This window comes from Mauremys mutica, chromosome 2 (assembly GCF_020497125.1).
Source record: "Mauremys mutica isolate MM-2020 ecotype Southern chromosome 2, ASM2049712v1, whole genome shotgun sequence".
In the NCBI taxonomy this organism is placed as follows: Eukaryota; Metazoa; Chordata; order Testudines; family Geoemydidae; genus Mauremys; species Mauremys mutica.
Window position 1 is genome coordinate 224,251,291 of NC_059073.1, and position 20,451 is coordinate 224,271,741.

Sequence of the window (20,451 nt, forward strand, 5' to 3'; positions counted from 1 at the left end):
TAGCAACTCCCAGTGAAGTCAAGGGAAGACCCACACATCCGAAAGGGGAAAAATTTGGCTGTGTGTGTAACTAGTTATCTATATCAATCTACACATATATTATAAAGAATAGGTAGAATAAAAAACACCAACATTGAAGAACAGGCTAGACTGTGACTGGTGTTTGCAATCCTCTAGAGCTGATGGGAATGTTTTTAACTAAAAGTTTCTGAGCAGTGCAAAGGGGCTGGATCAAAAACCAGAATCTGAGTAGCTTATTTAGGTAAGAATGTTAAAAATTATAAAGCCAAAGCCACACTAAGGACAAGAAACATTTCGGGAAGCTAAACCTTAGCAATACATTCTAGGGCTCCCCAGGGATCATATACCGTCTCCTCCTTTAACCATAATTACCCAGAGTTCCAATGTATGCTGATCTGCAGAGCTGCTTTCTATCTGTTTGGCCTCCATCCCTCTTCACTTATACCACTGTAATGAAAGAGTAGCTTCACTTAAGTCAATGGAGCTACACCAGAGCAAAACCAGCATAAGTAAGAAGAGATTCAGGCTCCCTCTTCATATTAAAATGTGCATTCATTATGGGATTGAGAATGTGTTCAAATCCAGTTATTTTGTTTTGGGGTCTGATTCCAAGCCCAAAAAAGACAGTGGAAGCCTTTCCATTGACATCAGTGGGCTTTGGCTCATGCCCACAGACCCTGATGCTGGAAAGGCTTCCACGCATGTGTAATGTTATGCACTGTGAAGAGTTCCATTGACTTCAAAAGCCTGATCTTCACTAGGGAAAAAAAGGTGTGTTCTTAACTCAAGCTAGCTAACTTGAGTTAACTAACTTGAAGTAAAATTCTATGGAGACAAGGCAGTTTTTAGTGTTCACATGAGTTAACGGGTTGAGTTAAAGGCTAGGCTCCCCCATAACTTTAACTCAACCTGTTAACTCATGTGAATGCTACAAACTGCCTTGTCTTCGCTAGGATTTTACTTAGAGTTAGTTAACTTGAGTTAAGAACGCACCTTTTTCCTTGTGATGTTACACCCAAAAGGCTACTCATTGGGTGAAATCCTGACTCCGCTGAATTTTACCCACTGTACAAAAAAATTAAGCACATGTGCAGGTCTTTGCAAAGTCAGGGCCTTAGGGTATGTATGCACAGCAATAAAAGATCCACGGCATGACCACAGCTGGTCCAGGTCAGCTGACTTGGACTCGGAAGTCTTGGGCTGCAGGGCTAAACATTGCAGTGTAGATTTTCGGGTTTGGGATGGAAACTGAGTTATGGGTGGATCTCAGAGCCGAAGCTCTGGTCCAAGCCCGAACATCTACACTGCAATTTATAGCCCTGCCGGCTCAAGCCCTGTGACATTGAGTCAACTGCCTTGGGTTCTGAGACTCAGTGCTTCAGGTTTTTTAGGTCCATAATGTGCTTGATAGCTAGAGGTGGGCCCAAACTGTTCTCAGACTATGGAGAGATTTGGAATTAAATGCAGATCTGAACATCTTGCTAGGCTCCCATCTTGATTGCCCCCACTGTAGTTGCATATCCTTTTAGGGCCTGATCGTGCTGTCAATGGCAAAGTTCCTATTGACTTTAATGATAGTAGATTCAGGTCCTTAGCTTTCAGAGAGAAGGCTGTATCTGATTACTTTAGAAATCAGATCCTCAGCTAATGTAAATCATTGATGTCAGTGGAGCTACCTCAATTATGCCAGCAGGCCCCAAATTCATACTGCAATTGGTGGTGATAATCTTACATGTGACATTTTGTCCTGACTGCAAAGGTAGGCATAGGTAAGGGTGTACTCATTTCCTCAGATTTATAGTCCACTTGAAAATTGTGGGTTCAATATTTAGGTTTGAGCTCAAAACTTCTGATGGGCAAGTTTTGTTTAGCTCTGGCAAAATGCTACTGCTGCATGTTTTTGTTTTTAATTCTCTAGGTAGCCTTAATTACGTTCACACAAGCATCTTGCGCACAAGCAGATGTTTCCCTTTAGTCAGAAATAAATGTTTTAATTTAGAGATGGGCCTGAATCAAACCCCCAGATTCAAATGCTCTTGGGCTTTGGGAGGTCTGAATCTCAACCTGGATGCAGATCAGAATTCCTTACTTGGCCTCTGTGTTTATAATAGGACTCATCGAAAATACCAGCTCTGAACACACTTTGTGGGTGGTTCAGAATCTGAGTTTAGATGCAAATACTACAATTGGTACCTCTGTCAAAAAGAGGCAAACCTAACACCCTGCATCTGAACAGTACTCCACCCTCATTTGGATCTGAATTTTACATCTCAGGTCTATCTCCAGTTTTAATTTTAGGGAGAAATGTTTCTCGCAACCCAAAAAAGTAAGGAGCCTGTATTAGAGGATTGATGTACTCATTAAATATCCTAGAACTTTAGGACACACAATAGTCCATCGTGCATACATATTTGTGTCAGTATCAAGTGCAAGTACCTTCAACACCAAAAAAACACAGAACACTAATGCCTCCTGAATTTTCTTTCCCACTTAGGGATTTTTTAGAAGAACCATTCAGAAAAATCTCCATCCAACCTATTCCTGTAAATATGAAGGAAAATGTGTGATAGACAAAGTAACAAGAAACCAGTGTCAAGAATGTCGCTTCAAAAAATGTATCTATGTTGGCATGGCAACAGATTGTAAGTAGATTTCTTTTTTCTTTTAATTTTGCTCTTTGTTTAAAATGTATTGACTGCTGAAGATTGCTTGAACATAACAGAGCCACCAGCAATTTTTCCCTTTTATAATGTAGTATTTGAAAATTATATTTATTATACCAAACTATTTCTATCACAGTGTGGTAATATTTTGTTTACTTTTAATAGATTGGACCTTCTCTTGGCCTTAACCACATTATGTAACATGAAGGATGTTAATTTCTAGTGTGGGAGAGGGAATCCATTTGGATAGATGCCTTGCTGGAAAAACATCTTGTTTAGAAATTTCTGGAGAATGTGAAGTTGAATGTCTTTGTATGAGTCATCCTGTAGTTGTTTGTTTTATTTTTAGCCATAAAGAACGTATGTACTGAGAGAGTGCTACTCTCGAATTCTAGAGAATCAGGACATATGGCTGCAAGATTAACCCTTAGGGGTCTTGTTTTCCCATCATTGCACAGGGGATTTACACCATAACTTCAATTAGTATAAATGGGAGTAATTTACATAAATCCCCCCATGCATTAGTTAATGGTTGTTACCAGTGTAATCCCTTGCAGAAAAACAAAGTGAGAAAAGACCCATTGAAGAGAAATTACATAACTAAAATGTGCTAAGTTTGTTTGTCCTAATAGGAATTATAATGTTTTACGTATACATGGAAACACAGAGGTGCTGACTAGAATGAAATATCTGTCATTTCATCATTCCCAGTGAAAACATCATGAGAGGGTACTGGATGGCACTAGGCCACCAGTTCAGATCCAGCCTAGACTGGCAGTGACCAAAAGTTACTACCATTGGCTGTTTAGTGGCTATTTAAAATGAGATATTGATCTCAGTTTGGTTCCTGTTAACAGATGTCAACACCACCATTAGTTGATAGTCCCAGTAGAGGAGTGAATGAGCATGACAGCCAAACTCTCCCTCTACCAGTAGAGGTGACCCTTCCAATTTAGAATTGATCCATCTTACTGGGACATGGTACAGGAAGCATTGCTGCTCCCTGTGTGGTACCAGTTATGGGCAAAACCTGCTCTCTTTTCCGACTTGAATAGTTCAATCTACTTAAATGGAACAACTCATGTGAGTAGGGCAAGGAGGATTTTGCTCTCTGTGGATAAACAGAGGTGACCCATCTCTAGGGCTGTCTGATGTGATATGTCTCACTAGGACTGGACTCAGAAAAGATTAGAAAAGCCTACAGGAATAAGGGTGAGGGGAATTGTTAGTGGTGGAAATTTATGTGACCAAATAATAGTCCAGGTCATTTATCATCTTTGTGAATTCACAGAACCTAGTCAACCTCTGTACCAGGGGTTCTCAAACTTCATTGCATCACGACCCCCTTCTGACAACAAAAATTACTACGTGACCCCAGGAGCAGAGGCTGAAGTCTGAGCCTGCCTGAGCCCCGCTGCCCCATGAGGGGGGGCCAAAGCCCAAGGGCTTCAGCCCCGAGGCGGGGGACTGTAGCCCTGGGCAGTGGGGCACAAGCTTCAGCTTTGGCCCTGGGTGGTGGGGCTTGTGCTTTGGTCCCGACCCGCAGTTTGAGAACTGCTGGTTTAGAGGCAACTAGGAGTTTGTTATAGGAAAACCAGCACTTGCAATTAAAACACATTTTCTGCAATAACTTCTTTGAAATGAAATCCTGTATTTAGGGTTTGAACACTACCCTTGCTCATGGTCAGTAGAAAGCTTTCACAGACAAGTGTCATCAAATTATGCAGAATTTAATGTCATTTACAAAATTTAAGATTCTGGCCCTTTGTCTGCAACCTGTCCATATGAGACAAATTAACATACATAAGAACATAAGAAAGGCCGTACCGAGTCAGACCAAAGGTCCATCTAGCCCAGTATCTGTCTACCGACAGTGGCCAATGCCAGGTGCCCCAGAGGGAGTGAATCTAACAGGCAATGATCAAGTGATCTCTCTCCTGCCATCCATCTCCATCCTCTGACGAACAGAGGCTAGGGACACCATTCTTACCCATTCTGGCTAATAGCCATTTATGGACTTAGCCACCATGAATTTATCCAGTCCCCTTTTAAACATTGTTATAGTCCTAGCCTTCACAACCTCCTCAGGTAAGGAGTTCCACAAGTTGACTGTGCGCTGCGTGAAGAAGAACTTCCTTTTATTTGTTTTAAACCTGCTGCCTATTAACTTCATTTGGTGACCCCTAGTTCTTGTATTATGGGAATAAGTAAATAACTTTTCCTTATCCACTTTCTCCACATCACTCATGATTTTATATACCTCTATCATATCCCCCCTTAGTCTTCTCTTTTCCAAGCTGAAGAGTCCTAGCCTCTTTAATCTTTCCTCATATGGGACCCTCTCTAAACCCCTAATCATTTTAGTTGCCCTTTTCTGAACCTTTTCTAGTGCTAGAATATCTTTTTTGAGGTGAGGAGACCACATCTGTACCCAGTATTCGAGATGTGGGCGTACCATGGATTTATATAAGGGCAATAATATATTCTCAGTCTTATTCTCTATCCCCTTTTAATGATTCCTAACATCCTGTTTGCTTTTTTGACCACCTCTGCACACTGCGTGGACATCTTCAGAGAACTATCCACGATGACGCCAAGATCTTTTTCCTGACTCATTGTAGCTAAATCAGCCCCCATCATGTTGTATGTATAGTTGGGGTTATTTTTTCCAATGTGCATTACTTTACATTTATCCACATTAAATTTCATTTGCCATTTTGTTGCCCAATCACTTAGTTTTGTGAGATCTTTTTGAAGTTCTTCACAATCTGCTTTGGTCTTAACTATCTTGAGAAGTTTAGTATCATCTGCAAACTTGGCCACCTCACTGTTTATCCCTTTCTCCAGATCATTTATGAATAAATTGAATAGGAGGTAGTGCTATCTTCGTGAACTCTGTCTGCAAACTTTAATGCCTCTACTGCTGCTCGTTGCTATCAGTTAACCTGAGGATATTTGGAGTCCTGTGGACAATGGTGAGACTTATGAGGCAACAGATTAATCTCACTCTGCAGCTTGGGGAAGCTATGAGCAACAGCGGAGGAATCCACTGGAGCTGTCCATAAAGAGTCGGGCTATTTCCTTTGGAAGAGGGGTGTATTTTGATCTGGTCGATAGTCCTTTAGAGAGCCTGACTGTACTATGTAGACTGGCCTCAAACTCCTCTTGAAGGGGATTCTGAATATTTTATTGCTTTACACTCTGCCATGGTATAGACTTGAACTGCTGTCATCACTTGCTCCCTTTTGTACTCTAGGAAAGTGAGGTCTCACAGAGCTCAAAATAGGGAGGCTGAAGAGAAGCTAGATTCTATCAAGGCAACAATAAATTACCTTTAGTGCCTCCATGACCCTCAAACCCTTAATATGGAGATATACCCATCTCATAGAATTGGAAAGGACCTTGAATGGTCATTGAGTCCAGTCCCCTGCCTTCACAGCAAGACCAAGTACTGTCCCTGGCAAATTTTTGCCCCTAGATCCCTAAATGGCCTCTTTAAGGATTGAACTCACAACCCTGTGTTTAGCAGGACAATGCTCAAACCACTGAGCTATCCCTCACCCTGTGACACCTTGGCTCAGATGTTGCTTGGGTCTCTAGATATACACCCCACTTCTGCAGGCAATCTCTGGAGCCCTGCCTCATTCCATAATTTTGTTTGCCCACTAGGGCCGTCCAGAGGATTCAGGGGGTCTGGGGTCTTCGGCACCGGGGGTCCCCGCTTTGGCGGTAATTCGGCGGTGGGGGGTCCTTCTGCTCTGCCCCCACCACCGAAGGGCCCCGAAGACCTGCAGCGGGGACCCCTCGCCACCGAATTACCGCCGAAGACCCGACACTTCGGCGGCGGGACCTGCTTCGGCGGTAATTCGGTGGTGGGGGGTCCTTCCGCCCCGGAGCGGAAGGACCCCCCACCACCAAATTGCCAACGACGACCCGGAGCGGAAGAAGCTCCGGGGGCCCGCGGAGTTTTCCAGGGCCCCCGGAGAGAGTGAAGGACCCTGCTCCAGGGCCCCCGAAAAACTCTCGTGGGGGCCTGGGGCAAATTGCCCCACTTGCCCCCCCCCTGGGCGGCGCTGTTGCCCACATCCAATTTCATATAATTGGTATAGGTCAGGGGTTCTCAAACTTCATTGCACCATGACCTGCTTCTAACAACAAAAATTACTGCGCAATCCCAGGAGCAGAGGCCGAAGTCTGAGCCCGCCGAAGCCCTGCCGCCCCAGGCAGGGGGCCAAAGCCAAAGCCAAGGGCTTCAGCCCCAGGGCAGAGGACTATTGCCTCAGCCCCACTGCCCAGGGTTGAAGCATGGGCTTCAGCTTTGGCCCTGGGCAGTGGGAGTTCGGCCCCAGGCCCCAGCAAGTCTAACACCAGCCCTGGTGATCCCATTAAAATGGGGTTGCAACCCTCTTTGGGGTCCCGACTCACAGTTTGAGAACCACTGCTCTACACTATTATATTTTTGCTTCCCATTTTACCTCATGTCAGTTTATGAGACTGTAACGTGAGCATTGGCTTGGCTGTTTTTTTGTTTTCTTTTCTTTTCTTTCTTAAGGAAAAAGAAAGACCCCCTCATTTTCTAGTTTGGAATACACTAACAAGTGGATGGGAAGTCCAATTTACTCTCAGTCTTGCATAGTTTTACACTCTGTGAACAGTCCCATTATACTCCACTGAAGATAGTGGGACTCTATTGAAGACAATGGCACTACTCTCAGTGCATAAAGTTTAGCACATGTGTAAGTAAATCATTCAGGATCTAGAGAGATAAATGTGGGGTAAGAAAGACTAGCCCTGCTACCTACCAGGCTGGCTGATAGACCTCTTCACCAACTGCCTTGTCAAGTTGTTTCTAGTTCTCTCAGCACATCTGGGATAGGTCAGACTAAAATTCAGACAATCCAAAGAGCAGGCATCCATTTTGTTACTTTTTATTTTGTTTTTATTCCTGATAGTGGTGCTGGATGACAGCAAGCGGTTAGCAAAAAGGAAGCTGATAGAAGAGAACCGAGAGAAGAGACGTCGGGAGGAGCTACAAAAAACAATTGGGCACAGACCCGAGCCAACAGACGAGGAATGGGAGCTGATAAAAATTGTCACTGAAGCGCATGTGGCCACCAATGCACAAGGAAGTCACTGGAAACAAAAAAGGAAATTTCTGGTAGGAACTGTAACCTTATACTCTGCTTTGGTTGCCAGTTTCTTTTATTCCCTCATAAGCCTCTTCCCATCACCGTCGCCCCCAAATTTATTTGTATGTTGACTGGTGAACTGTATGAAAAATCACATGAACTTCATAATTAGTAGTTGCCAACTTCTGTGATTCTGGTCATCTGATCAAACTATGCACCTAAACAGGGAACCTGAATGATACTGAGTAACAGACACAGCAGTTGGATCCCACTGTTTTGGTAGAGTAAGGAAAAATAGAAAGTACGTTTTACTCCTGATACGCTATATTTATTCATTAATATTAATAAAGTCTTTGTGTGTGCATGTGTATTCAGACACACACTTCTCCACGTATGGGCTGATATCCAGGATGGCTTCATATTGTGAATAAAAACCCTTTTTTCAGGTAATAACTCAAAAATCAGATTTTTTTTTAAAATTGTGTTTTTATTGCCCCTTTGTTCAAAAATGAATACATTTATTTAAACCAAAAAAAAAATGCTGGGAGGAGGAATTAAGGTCAGCAAAAACAGGATAATATATATACTACATCACTGGGATTGCAAAATATAGAAGGTCCCTGGGGACCTTTTCAGGGGAAAGGTCTATCTATTGAATAAGCTATAACTGAGATTCAGCCTAGAAAATAAAAGGAAATTTGTGATGCTCAGTGCTTAAAATGGGTTTGTTTCATTTCTGATTATTTTTCTAAATTTGATTTGTAAAGGAAATGAATGCAGAATACCAAATACTCCTGCAGCAGACAAGAGTGATTAAAGTCATATGTCACAAATACCAAAGAGTCTCAAAGGAAAGTGAAACCTACTTCAGTCCAAGGTGCACCAGACCATAGAACAACCTCCAGGTGGAAATTCTCATATCTATAAGCACAGACACCTGCAGCGTACTCCACTGCACAAACCTTGAGCCATCATTAAGCCCACTACAGGAAGTTTTGCATTTGAGTCAGCTGATTGGTTTTTTGATGTTTACTCAGTTCCAACTGTGGATCACACATTTCTATATGTACAGTCACACACTATTGTGTCAGGACATAAAGACAATATTCACAAAGACAGTGAATATTGCAAAGAGTGACGCAGTTGTTTTTGAAATTACTATCTAGCAAACTTTGCAGTTTGGTTTGGTTTAAAAGGGCAAGAACATGGATACTTTGTACTAAAAAATTTTTCCCTAACCTCTGTTGCATTAATATGTTGGGTTACATAGCATGTGGTTTTCCCAGTTCTTTCCAAATCAAATGCCTATGTGCTTTATACAGAGCACCAGTTTTTCTTCTGAAAGAAGTTAGATTTTGATTTTGACTGATGGCAGAACTGTAGGAAAATCTTTGACATTTTGCTTTTAGAAAAACCTATTAAGCCTGTGTTATTTATATTATTCAAACAGCAGTTTCAGCATCACTGTTCAAAGGTACTTCTGTAAATTTCATGCACCTCAGCTGTCTTGAAGGAGTTCTTCTCTAACTCCTGTGCAGTTTTAAACTTAGTAATGGAACAAAATGCTCCCTCCACATAGTGTTTGGCAGGTCTTTTGCAATTGCAAAGCCTTACTTTGAACACGGAAGAACAGCTTTGGATATGTATGGGTTTTTTTAAAAACAGAAGAAAGTATGCAAGTCTAAATTCAACTGGGGTGAAATTCACCCCTCTTCAGGGTTTCAGGATAAAGTTTATATATCATATAAGCCCCACTTAAATCCTCAAAATAGGACTTACATGTTGCATAAGCCTTGTGCTGAAGCCCTGCAGAGGAACAAATTTCAGCCTAAATGAGCAAATGTTTAGGGAGTTCTTGTTTAATCCAAACTAGCTCCAATTTCAGCCCATCCCTAGTCTCAGTCATGTTAGCTCACCTCTGTAAATAGGTCTTGGCAGTTGGCTTGTGTTCTTTGTGATGTTATAACATTAGAACACCGGGTAGACCAAGGAGCCCAATCCTACAGTGTGCTGAGCATCTTCTAAGGTAGGAGGTAATGAGTATCTTCAACTCCCTTTGATTTCAGGGGAGGTTGAGGGTGCTGAGCAGTGGAAGGAGGCAGGATCAGCCCTAAATTTCCAAGCAGAAACACCTAAACTTCTCCCACGAAATATGCATAGACACAAACAGGTAATTGCATGTGTAAAATATGCAGCTGCCCACACAAAACGGGTGTAATGGCGCGCTGATCACCCATTTCTTTATGTAATCACCTATTTTACAGACAGCTGCACATTTTATGGCTTGTTTTAGAAAAATTGCCCCTCTAGGTCCTGCATAACAATGGTTATTGTTTAATTTCATAGGAACAGAGTGGTGGACTTTATATATAATCCCTACCATATCATAAACATTTATGAAACATGACTTGAATGAAATAAATTTTCCCTTTTAATGTATTTCTTAATATCTTTAGCCAGAAGATATTGGGCAAGCACCAATGGTTAACGCCCCAGAAAGTGGGAAAGTGGATTTAGAAGCCTTCAGCCAGTTTACAAAAATTATCACACCAGCAATTACAAGAGTGGTGGATTTTGCCAAAAAGTTGCCTATGTTTTGTGAGGTAAGAATTTCTTTTTTCTTTTTTTTTTTTTTGCTTTATGCTATTCTAAATGCACCTGTCAAGAGAAACAATAGAAACATTGTGGGACATGAAAACACACGAAATTATATCTGAGCCCCATAAAATCCCGCCACTTCCTGTTGACTTGAACCATGCAAGAATGAAGTGAAGATGTAAGACTGTACTAACCAGTTCACTTTGTTTTAAATCAGATGGCTTAAAGGAATTAAAAATAAAAAATAGGATAAAATCATCTCAGTATCATTTAATGTCCTGTTTCCTATGATCAACCAAATCCTCTTTTTGTGGTTTTGTATGGGCCTAGACCAGTGGCAAAATCAATAAATCTTCCCTATCAAGAAGGGCACTTAAGCACTTGCATAACTTTAAGAAAATACTTAAGGCCCATTAACCCACTTGGACTTAAGCACATGCTTAAAGTTAAGCATTTACTTAAATGCTTTCCTACATAGAGATGGAGTTAAGTATGTGCTTTAAGTTCCTTCCTGAATCCAGGACTAAGATTCCTCCCACATTGGCTCATTTGTACTGGATGGGATGTCAGCAAAAACCCAGGCCACAATCTGTCCCTCACACATCACCACGAGTGAAATGTAAGTTAGATGTACACTCCAAAAGAGTGGAGGCAACTAATAAGACTTCACTCCAGAAGGATATTCAAATGTGAGATATACTGCCAGAGGAATATTTAAAATTAAGTTTTAGTGTAATTAGGACATGCATAAGCCCTATTCTGATCTCACTCATACTGGTGCAAATCGGGAATGAATGTAAATTTGAGAGCAGTAGACGATGATGATTGTTCTCTTTACTTAAAAAAATGTTAACTTAAATTCTGGGCTGAATCAACTGAAAAATAACCTTGACACCTGAGAGTCTCCTGGGATCCACAGCCATGGAAGTTCTGCAGCAGTGGCTGACTGTCTCCCTACTATCCCATCCTGCAGAACAGCACTTGACCCCACTGGTTATATGCCAAGAGAATGGCCAAGAGAATGACAGTGAGCCTGCTCAGGGAGATCATCCAAAATCCAGACATGGGACCCACTTCTTACCCCACTGACTGAACGTGAGTCAGGGAAGAAGTTTAAGGCAGGCACACCATTGTGCTCTTCTGTGGCTGACAGCTCAATCTCTAAGGTTAGTCAAGGAGAGCTGTTATGTCAGGTACTGCCCTCTGCCTCCCCTGGCACCTACAAAAGAGGGTGCGGTAAGTATCAATAGCTGGCGCACTGTAAATAGCTCTCCCTGGCTAACCTGAGGATTGGCTCTGTCAGCCAAGAAAGCATGAAACAATGGCCAAGTATGAAGATTTGAAAATCCAAAGGGAGGCCTTTGCAGCACTCCAGGTCTGAGGGGAACTGTCTGCATTGATGTAGTGTTTGTGGTGGGACGTTGCAGTGACATTCCAAGGCAGTCTTTTTAATTAGGAAACTTGGTCCTTCAGACAACAGGCTGCAATGCCCATCTAACATCTCCTACCCCTCCTGGCCACACACGGCCCACATGCTTCACAGTTTAAGGGAGTGGAAAGCATGAAGAAAATGAGTCAGGAGTTGTGGGGCATGACCTTGTATGTTACACGTTTTGGCTAGGTCAGGCCTCCCTAGCAGCTGAGCCACCTTTTAAACTTTGCTCCTGCAGACACCAATATCTGACAATAGAATGAGAAACCATTCACAGTGAATACGAAGGGCCGGGAGAGCTGCCTTCTCATGTGGCCACAGATGTGGAATAAAGGAATGGGAATGGCAAACGTTAGTACTTATTTGAAAGGCACATAGTCTGGCTAAAATGATTCACTTTTTAAAAAATGCAGGTGTCTTTACTTCAGTTACAAATAATCCTGTCTGGGCCAGACTCTGGCTGTGAGTCAGTTTGTGAGGAAAAGCCCTTCCCTTCCCCGGTCGGCCCCTGCACAAAGTTCAGATACAATCACAGTCCCTGCTGTCATGGGGCCAGAACTGACAGTGCAGCTAACCTCTGCAAAAGAGACAGAGCAGGGAAGGGCCATGGCCGTTTTCCCCCATGCCCTGCCTGCTGCAAGAGGGGATGCACACTGTATTTTTATTGTTTCCCTATTGCACTTCCCTCAGCTTGGGCAATGAAAATAGACTGGGCAGCTGCTAGTCAGTCCCAGTTTCAGAGGCTCATGGGTTAGTGGCATGGTATCAGAGTTGTCAACGGTCCCAGTTTGGCTAAGGCTGTGCTGAGTTTTGCCAATGCAGTTTTAGGTCACTTCAGTCTCAAAATCAAATTGTGAGCAGCCGAGTTCATATCTGTGGCCAGCAGGGGGCCCAGTGAGATGAGTTCATCATTCACAGTCAACTGTAGCTGCAGCCCCAATCTCTGGTGGGCATACGTTGCTGCTGGAAGATGAAAGTCCTGATGCCAGTGCCAACATCAACCGCAGCGTGGACAGCCCGTGCTCCAGGCAAGCTAGGAGGAAGCCAGTCCTGGTCTGTCAGGCAGGCTCATTGCATACAGAGGTAGGATCCAAGTCCTGCCCAGCAATAAGGAGATAGGTGAGAAAATAGGGGAAGAACTGAAGAGGGTTAAAACAGGGGAGCAATGGACAGGCAAAGAAGGGTAGAGACAGGGAAGGTATAGAGGGGAAGAATAGAGCTGGGAGGAAGTGGGGGAAGGGAATATTTGAAATAGACAAGGAATTATTTTTCATTGTCCGGGTCTGGAGGTTACGTGCTTTCTGACGAATTACAGGTTATTTTCTATGCCCATCTCTCTTGCCCTTTTAAGGGGGAAAAGAGCTAAAAGAAACAAGTCCCTAAAACTTGTCAGAATGGCCTCTTGACTTCCATCAGACCCAACCATGATATGCTACAGTGTACAGGCTACTACAAGCACTGAGGGTGTTTGTTTCTTTAAGAAAAATAAAATTGTGGTATTTTTTAAACAAATTAAGCCAAAGAACCATTTCTATTGGTCTTCGGTTTGGTAAAACCTTATTTTTGCAAAGCCTACTTTTTGGACACAATTTAACCTAGCAACGTCCCTTCAACCACGGCCTGTGCAGTGTTTCCTTCGGGCTTTTGGGAAAAGGTGCACCATAAAGAAGTTACAAGGGGGTTACGTGAGAGGTGGGAGGGTAAAGGAATTTCTTTATGTTTATTAGATCAGTGGAAAAAATAATTAGTTATTTGCTCATGTTATATCCCACTATTTACTTTTTTTTCTCTGTGTCTCCCCATCCTGTGCTTTTTCTCTTTGTTTCTTTCCTCCTTCCTTGTGTCTCCATACATCTCTCATTTTTCTCTTTATTCCCTCTCTGTTTTCCCCTCTTTCTTTCCCTCTCCCCTTTTTCTCTGCATTTGTCTCCCATTTACCACCTTTCTCCTCTTTTTTCTTTCTCCTTCTCTCCTCCCTTACCGGGTCTCAGCAGCCAAACAGCAGTACTTCCTTTGGGAAGCTAAACTGCCACTTTCCCCATGCAGCCCATCTATGTGCAACTGCTGAGCTTGATGCAGAAGGAAGCTGACTTGCCCTGACTGGGACATGTCATTTTCCTTATGTATCTAACACTTTAGACCTGACACTGGCCACACAGCAAAAATAACTCTGCCATCCTAGTCAATTTCTCTTTTTTGCTGGCTCCATGTTTAAAACTCTTCTCCTATAGAACGCTGCTTTTGCTTCTGCTAGCCAATTGCCCATCACCCATGCTGTAAGTTTTTCTACCAGATTAAATGTAATCATTATGCGAGCGAGTGCACAACTGCCAAAAACACACATATTTACTTCCCTTGAGATTCAAAGTGAAAAAATCATATCTTAACATGAACCAAAAATGAAACAGATTTTCTCCTTTCTAGAACCCGATTAGGATTTAGCTTCATCTTCACATAATTATGTACATCATGTTTGCTATTGACTTAGTGACATCTTCAAAACAATCTTGGAGATTTCACTCTTCTTTCATTATCATTTATTTATGTAGCTAGGTAGTTTTATAGAAATGCTAAAAAGGGCACCTATTCCTAATATGCAGGTACCTTAGAAATAACATATAAATACAACCTAACCGCAGTAATTCAGGAATTACCCTCCAATCAATCCTGCTCAAATAGTTCCCCATCTTTGGCATTACAATTCCCTCTCACTCCCTACACTCCCTCCCACCGTTTTCAAACCCTGGGAAAAAGATGAGCCTTGCAACATGCCTTGAAGATAATGATCCAAATTCTGCTGTCAGTTACACCAGCATAACATTGGCGTAATACCACTAAAGGAAACTAAGTCACACTGCTAGAGCTGAAAGCAGAATCTGGCTCATTGTCTCTTATTAAATGCTGATACTTGATGGTTTCCAAAATATTACAGGGGGTGATTTCAAAAGTGATTAAGGGAATAAGGAGCACAAATCCCAATCACTTAGGCATTTCTTAAAATCTCTTCTAGAGACAATATTTGTTTTACTACTTTTACTAAAAACCAGCCCACAATTATAGTTCTTCCCATGTGTGATCATTTCCCTCCCTATTCCTAGGTCAGAAAAGTAAGAGGTGCAGTATTGTTGTAACCAAAGAAACAACTGATAGTGTTAATTTGTCGATTAAACCTTGCAAAATGCTTTTCAAATGGAAAGTGATATTATGAAAATGTATTGGGCTAGCTTTTCAAACCTGCTCAGCCTCCAGCAGCCCCTATTGAGAACAGCACTTCTGAATATCTGATCCCTTCATTTTAGTGCCTTAACAAGAGCTGAGGTCTTCTGAAATTCTGACCCAATAGTACTTCATTATGATGATATGATATATTAATTTCCAATGGAAATTGGGTGGAATGAACCCACTCAGAGGGATGGCAAAACATATCATACACACTGTTGTTAGCTTTTGGGGTGTGTCATTCATATTTGGGACTATTTAGTCAATCAGCAGTATGGTGTGTAACAGCGTTAATAGTGTATTTAGCAGCCCTGGATGTTTACTGAGAGTAACATGGATTTTATTGTATTTCAAAACTAAGTTTGCTTGAAAACCCTGGGTAGTGCAAACTGTTTCATTATCATGTGTAATCTCTGCAGCTGCCATGTGAAGACCAGATAATCCTTTTGAAAGGCTGCTGTATGGAGATTATGTCCCTCCGAGCAGCTGTGCGCTACGACCCCGAGAGTGAGACTTTAACACTAAATGGGGAGATGGCAGTGACAAGGGGTCAGCTGAAAAACGGGGGTCTTGGCGTAGTGTCTGATGCCATCTTCGACCTGGGCATGTCGCTGTCCTCATTTAACCTGGATGACACGGAGGTCGCCCTGCTCCAGGCTGTGCTGCTCATGTCATCAGGTGAGAACCACGCCTGTGTGAAGTTTTGGTTCACTATATCTGCGGCAAATCTCTCTCTAAAAAACCAGAGGGTATTTTAAATATAGGAGCACTGGCTAAGGAGTCACTAGAATGATGCAGCTGAAATCCTTCGTTATTGCATCACACTGGGGCTTAGAAACTATGTGGATAAGCACAAAAAAAAAACCTTTATGATAGATAACGGTGGCCTTGGTCTCAGACCATGTGCAAACAGGGTAGAGGTTTGAGGTGGATTGATTGCTGGAAAGGGATCAGTGATTCAGCTGAGTCTGGGCCAACATTCCCTGGCTTACAAATAGAGAGCCCAGCATCAGCCATCCTCAGGCTAAGTTCTCTAAGGGCTGGGCTTCACTACTGGGAGATCAACGCTGCTGCGATCGATGCAGCAGGGATCAATTTAGTGGGTCTAGTGAAGACCTGCTAAATCAATGGCAGAGCACTGTCCAGTCGACTACGGCACACCAGCTCTCCGAGAAGAGTAAGGGACGTCGACCAGAGATCATCTCCCGTTGATGCAGCGTAGTGAAGACACTGGAGTAAGTCGACCTAAGTTACGTTGACTCCAGCTACCTTATGGAGTAGTGTAACTTAGGTCGACTTACCCGCGTAGTGAAGACAAGTCCTGAGTGTCCTGCTCTTTTGCTCTAGCCCAGGGTGATGTAACGTACAGGACTGAGAATGTGGTTCCTGGGCAATGACAGACCTGGCAACTTGTGGGCGAGGAGGGGTTCAGACCACTTTAAGTCTTGAGTAGTGAACAATACATAGGGCAGGGGTTTACATTGACCTTCCTGATCATTTGCATTCATTTGACATTTTCACTGAAAACGTCTGGGTCTCTGTTTATTTTCCAAATCTTTGGCTTGTAAAACAGTGATTTCAGAAGGCATTTCCATAGGAACTTCTTTCCTGAAAGTGACCTTTAAATGGTTCTCATAAAGGAAGCATTTTCACAGCCAGGCTGGCGCATTGCTTCAGTGCTGATTTGGAGGGAGAAGCACTGTCTGCTGAATTGCCAGCACCACTGAGTGCAGTTCATAGGTGTTCCTGGAGGCCTGCTCACCTTGTGCCTTCCCATGGGATCCTCCATCCCATTTTCATGAATGTAAACTCACTGCTTGTAAACCCTAGGTGCAAGATCTCAGCCAACCTGAGTTGAAAAGCTGCAAAAGACTTTCGGTGGGATAAATGTCATTAGATAGGAGGTTAATCTGATAGTTAAGTTTAGTCTCTAGAAAGCATGTTATGATTTTGTTTTTTATGTAACCATGTGTTTCCAATATTCTTACTCACCACCTCCTGAATCTCTAGACTTTGATAAAAAACTTATTCTTGTTTTCACTATAAATATATCTCAGTGCTGTGGTGTTAAGTAAAATACTGCTCCTGAGCTGAATCTTATAAGCTGGTGTACATATTGTTCCTTTGGGGACAGCAGACACAATGTTTCTATAAGTAGTCAGGGGCTGGATATCACATGGGAATGCTTCAAAGGTACTTGGGGACTGGGGTGCACCTATTGTTAACCTGTAAGGCACAGTAAGGGCTGGCATGGCAGAGAAAAGAGTGCTTGGGTGGCTACAAGGCTGGTGATGTTAGAAATCTGACATCCAGCTAAGCACAAGCAAGACTCGCTGACACTGGACACAGGGGGAACAAGGTGACTCTCAGTCCTGGGTACCCCAAGAATTGTCACAGTGGTGTAGTCAGCAGGGTGAGGGGATGTCTTCTTTGCCTTCTACATAAATCCTCAAAGTTCTTTGTCGGTAGTCAGAGTACAGGCTAACCACCTGTGGCTTGTTTTGCATCTCTGCTTCTTCCCTGTTGGCTTCACCTCTCTTCGCTGACTTCGTATGTAAATGCACATCCATTGTGTTGGCTTATAATGCTTGATTTACATCCTGACAAAGAGACCAGTGAATAAACATCTCTTTGTCTAACAGAAAACCAGTTTTTTTAATCTCTGCTGATGGCTAATACCTTGCTGCAGACTCTACAAGCATATCTTCAGTATCTATACAGAACTCCTTACCTAGTATCTGTACATACATTTCACAACGGCATTAAAGACGATGTGACCCAGGTTTCATTTTAAGATCTAACATGACTTTGGTGAACTAGAATGTACGTAGCAGAATCAGGACATTACTGTATCCCTCTTGCCAGCTGGCATTGAAGGCTTCTTGGGTCACAGTTGTAGGTCTGCTGCTGAAAGGGAAAACAAAGCTAGGAGAGAATTGTAATTTAGAGATGGGGGGTGGGAATTTTGATGAAGGAATTTTTTTTCATAATTATTTGTAACACAATAACACCTGAATCTCCAGCTGAGATCAGGGCTCCATTATGCTAGGAAATGAACTTACCAATAATAAGAGACTGTACCTGCCTGAATAGCTTACATTCTAAGTGGACTAAACAGACAAAGAGTTGGAGGAAGGAACCATTACTGTCTTTGGGGTACAGAAAGATTAAGTGAGCAAGGTCACATGGGAAGTTTATGACGGAGCCAGGATTTGAACACAGATGTCCTGACTCTCAGTCCAGTGCCTTTCTTACATGGTCATCCTTCCTCTCTTGATTTTGATTAGGAATTTATTACTGTGAATGAATACATTCATCGTGTTTCTTTTTACCTACAGATCGCCCAGGTCTCCTCAGTGTTGAGAGGATAGAAAAATGTCAAGAAGGTTTCCTCCTGGCCTTTGAACACTACATTAATTACAGAAAACACCACGTTGCACACTTTTGGCCAAAACTGCTGATGAAAGTGACAGATCTACGAATGATTGGCGCCTGCCACGCCAGCCGCTTCCTGCACATGAAGGTGGAATGCCCCACGGAACTCTTTCCCCCATTGTTCTTGGAAGTGTTTGAGGATTAGAAAGACTGGAGTGGTTCTCAGAATTCCTATAGCACTACTGGCTGTCATTTCATTCCATTGCCTAGCTCTTCTTCTGTTCTTTTTGTTTTGGTTTGGTTTGTTTGTTTCTTTTTTTTTGTATAGACATTGATGAAAATGTCCCTTTAATGCGGGTACTTGTGACTATTGCTTTTTGTCCTTCAGTCCCTTGATGTGAATGCTTTGACAGCGAAAACACAAACAAACCAATCTTGATCACCAGCACTTAAGTGGTCACCAGCTCACATCCATCACTGCTTGGGGAAATGGGGAGATAAAATTGAAGTGGCAGAAACTAAACAGGCCTCCAAGGCAAAGCACTTTGCCCTGCCTTTTTCCCAGTATTACCTCATTTTGCAAGCCACAAGTGAGATACGGTGTCTAGTTTTCCATGGTCATTCTAAGTGTAACCATTACCATTGTGACCTAAGAATACCATAATCACTGTGATTGCATCACATCCTTGGGATTATTACATGAGTCATAAATATCTGTGTCCTCTACAATCAAATATTTTTTCAAATCACAGTGGGGAGGAGGGGTTGATATTTTTTTTCATTTGTACAAAATGAGGGCAAAATCCTCAGCCCTTGCTCAGTTAAAACTCTAGATGACTTAAGTGAGAGGTCTACTGGAATAAATACTGAGGGCTTGATCCTGTGAGGTGTTGAGCTCTTCCAACAGGTGTGGGGAGCCCTCAACTCAGGTTGACTTCAGGAGAGGAGGTGAAGGGGGATGTCACATCAGCATCCAAGTGGCACTGGAAGGGATGGGCACTCGGCAGGTCTTGGTATGCACTCAGCACTCTGCAGGAATGGGTCTTTTATCCTGGCTGCAGGATTTGCCCAGGGTTATGCAAAGATACAAATGATCACAGGGAGAAAAACATGATTATGATGAACTCCAAATAGGATAGAAACCTACCCTATTACTAGTTATGCTCCAGACTGTACAGCTTTATCCCAGTAACATGTAGAGTATGTCTTGAGAGTAATCTCTGATAGATAAATACAAAGGAAACTTCAGCATCTGTCTTAAACACATTGCCGTCTTTTTGTACTTTTTCGTACGTGCATTTTTATTTTGATTGGCTAGATTCTCTCTCAATTCCCTGAAATCAATTATTTCTATTGACTGCACTAGTATGAGCTGAACTGAGCAACAACAGGATGTCCTGCTGCTGAAATCTGCCAGCCAGCACTCCTGGCACTCATTTGGGCCTTTTCCAAGGGCATTATGAGTAGAGATTCCTCTGTTTCTTCCATCCTCATCCCAGGGTGATCGTCTCTGAAGTTTTATAAACTCCAGACCTGGTTTATCTATAAGTGGGATACATCAGAAGGATCATCCTCTTCCTGGCAACAGAAAAGATTTAGTACAGCCTCAGACTATGTTTCATGCTCCCTCTGTTGCATTGTGCATTCACATATCAATACATAACAAAGACAGAAGGAGGTATCTTTTCCTGCCCAACTAGACAGGCATTGTTATAGTTGGACATTCAAACCTAAAGGCCCTAATCTAGCCCTAGGTGTTTGACTCATGAAAATGTGGTACTAGGAAAACTTTCATTGTGGGCAAAACACCAGGGGAATTTTGAAATTATTTTCACTCCTGCTGCAATACGAAGAAAGCATTTGGAATACTAACGGCCACATTTTCAGCCAGGCCGAATCCCTGCCGCCACGTTTATTGGTGCAATTTGCATCTATACCTCCAATGAGTTGTGAGCATTAATCTTAGTAGTTACATATTGGACAGATTTTTGCCCAAAATTCCATGTGGGTGTAA

The 20,451-nt window shown here is 42.5% G+C and overlaps 1 protein-coding gene across 2 annotated transcripts in view; it reads left to right on the forward strand.

Moving 5' to 3' along the window:
* Positions 1–19,968, forward strand: part of THRB (thyroid hormone receptor beta) — a 77,624-nt gene extending 57,656 nt beyond the window's left edge. For both annotated transcript variants that reach the window (XM_045006077.1, XM_045006075.1), the window contains 5 exons: positions 2,516–2,663; positions 7,637–7,842; positions 10,270–10,416; positions 15,482–15,740; positions 18,401–19,968. In XM_045006077.1, coding sequence (XP_044862012.1) covers positions 2,516–2,663; positions 7,637–7,842; positions 10,270–10,416; positions 15,482–15,740; positions 18,401–18,642 — 1,002 coding nt within the window. In that variant the 3' untranslated portion in view covers positions 18,643–19,968. The remainder of the gene's footprint in view (positions 1–2,515; positions 2,664–7,636; positions 7,843–10,269; positions 10,417–15,481; positions 15,741–18,400) is intronic.
* Positions 19,969–20,451: the final 483 nt, after the last annotated feature.